The 2,057-nt window shown below is 47.6% G+C and overlaps 1 protein-coding gene across 1 annotated transcript; it reads left to right on the forward strand.

Moving 5' to 3' along the window:
* Window positions 1-363: 363 nt before the first annotated feature.
* On the forward strand, window positions 364-1,620 carry cth1 (cysteine three histidine 1). The gene is made up of 2 exons (XM_037681668.1): window positions 364-374; window positions 457-1,620. Exons 1-2 carry the CDS (start codon window positions 364-366, stop codon window positions 1,307-1,309), a joined length of 864 nt encoding a protein of 287 aa, XP_037537596.1. The 3' UTR covers window positions 1,310-1,620.
* The last annotated feature ends 437 nt before the right edge of the window (window positions 1,621-2,057 follow it).

A 2,057-nucleotide genomic window follows, 5' to 3' on the forward strand; every position in this document is an offset into this window, starting at 1 on the left:
CGGACGCTGTGGTTTGAGCTCTTTAGCAAAGCATTTTTCACACAAAGCTTTAAATAAATAAAAAAAATTTAAAAAATCAGTAAACAAGTTCTCGCCTTTCTTCAGCGAAACAACTTTTTACATGAAGGCACAAGTTTCAACCATGAATTTTGGAGCTTTGACAAGATGGTGGTTATCCACCCCCACCCCCCAGGTCGGCTTGTTGGCTTAGCTCATAGCTTAGCTGCTTTTAACCATCCAAAAATGTGATTTTTGGATGGTTAAAACGGAATTAAGAGAAAGGGAGGGGTCAGTGAAGAGCACTGAAGTTGAGCTTTTTGTCATTCAGTGTCTTCAGTAGACACGAAGAAACAAAGCCGATACATGAAAATGAGGTAGATAATTTTCATTTATCATGCGATTAATGGATTCGTTTATCGCGAAGATGTAAGGCCATGTGTTTTGGTTTAACTTCAGTTTCGATGTCTCTGTCCTCCCCCAGGACAACAGTGACGACCTGCTCCTGCCTTCCTGTCATGATGAGGAGTTGGTGGACAACCTGCTGTGCAGTGAGGAGTCTGAGGGCAGCAGTGGAAGTGACCTGTCCTTAACAAAGGCTCTGCTCCCCCAGGTGGGGCCCTACAGCCCTACAGATGCCCCCTGGGTGTCCTCCACCCGCTACAAAACCGAGCTGTGTACCAGCTACGCTACGTCCGGCTCCTGCAGCTATGCTGACCGCTGCCAGTTCGCCCATGGCCTCCATGAGCTGCACATCCCCTTCCGCCACCCGAAGTACAAGACGGCCTTGTGCCGCAGATACCACACTACTGGCTACTGTTACTATGGCAACCGCTGCCTGTTTGTCCACAGTCCATCAGAGCAGCGACAGGTCCAGCACTGCCGCAGGAACGTCCCCTGTCGCACCTTCAGCTCCTTCGGGGTCTGTCCCTTCGGCCCGCGCTGCAACTTCCTGCACGTAGAGGATGGAGAAGTGGAGAAGAGCATTTCAGCTGATGGTGAGAAGACCGTCCAAGACCTACCTCGAGAGTGGAAGCCCCGAGGGGCCCTGTGCCACACCTTCAGCTCTTTCGGGTTCTGCCTGTACGGGACGCGCTGCCGCTTCCAGCACGGCCTCCCCAGCAAGATGAGAAGCTCCGACAGCCTGTCCCCAGACTGCACCTCCTCCACGTCTTCGTCTCCTCCATCAACCCCATCCCCAGTCCACAACGCCTTCACCTTCTCCAGCCAGCACCTGAGTGACCTGCTTCTGACCCTGCAGCAGCTGGAGAGCCCCAAGACCCACGAGGTCTGGGACAGCAGGGCTGTCTGAAACCTCAGCCCGTCCAAAACCACAACACAAGCGCTCCAAACTTTTATACTTTTTTAAATTTTTTATTTACTTTCTGTACTTGGAGGAATTTGTAATTAACCCCCCCAATTTATATTTTATTTTTATTGTTTGACCTGTCCGTCAGCAGGTCGAGCAGAACTGGACCTGTTCATTTCTCAGTCCAGGAGCTCTGAACAGGAAGTCTGAGTCCAGTTGGGACTAATCTCTGGGTTTTTGTTTTTAACTGTACATTAATGATAAGCTGCATAAATGAAGTGTCTAAACTGTGCATTGTAAATAAACATTTTTAAACTAGGCTTTTTATTGCATTTTTCAACTGACTTCGTTTGCACTGAAGTGATGTTAAACTTTATATATCTGCATATTCCTGCAGAGACCAGTCGTTTCTGTGCACTCGTGCACATCAAGTCCTGTTAATGAAGATGTAACTTTAAAATGTCAGTCAGGTGTGAGATGCCAATGCTCCATGTCTGTCTTTACTAAATGACATCTCATTTTAAAGAAGAAATGAGAGATCCATATTTTTTGGTTTATTTTAGAAATGGTAGACCATAGGCAAATGAAATCCCACCCCAAACTAAACTTGAGTGTTGAAAGATGACAATAAGACGGCTAACGTTCTTTCTAGGGACAGATGAGTCTGGGTCTCTGCAGGAAAGGGTCATAAGTTCAACTTAAGGGATAAAGGCAGAAATCTGCGACGGCCACGTGTCTACTGAAGGAGCTG

Source organism: Nematolebias whitei, chromosome 1 (assembly GCF_014905685.2).
Source record: "Nematolebias whitei isolate Nwh7 chromosome 1, NemWhi1, whole genome shotgun sequence".
NCBI classification, from domain to species: domain Eukaryota; kingdom Metazoa; phylum Chordata; class Actinopteri; order Cyprinodontiformes; family Rivulidae; genus Nematolebias; species Nematolebias whitei.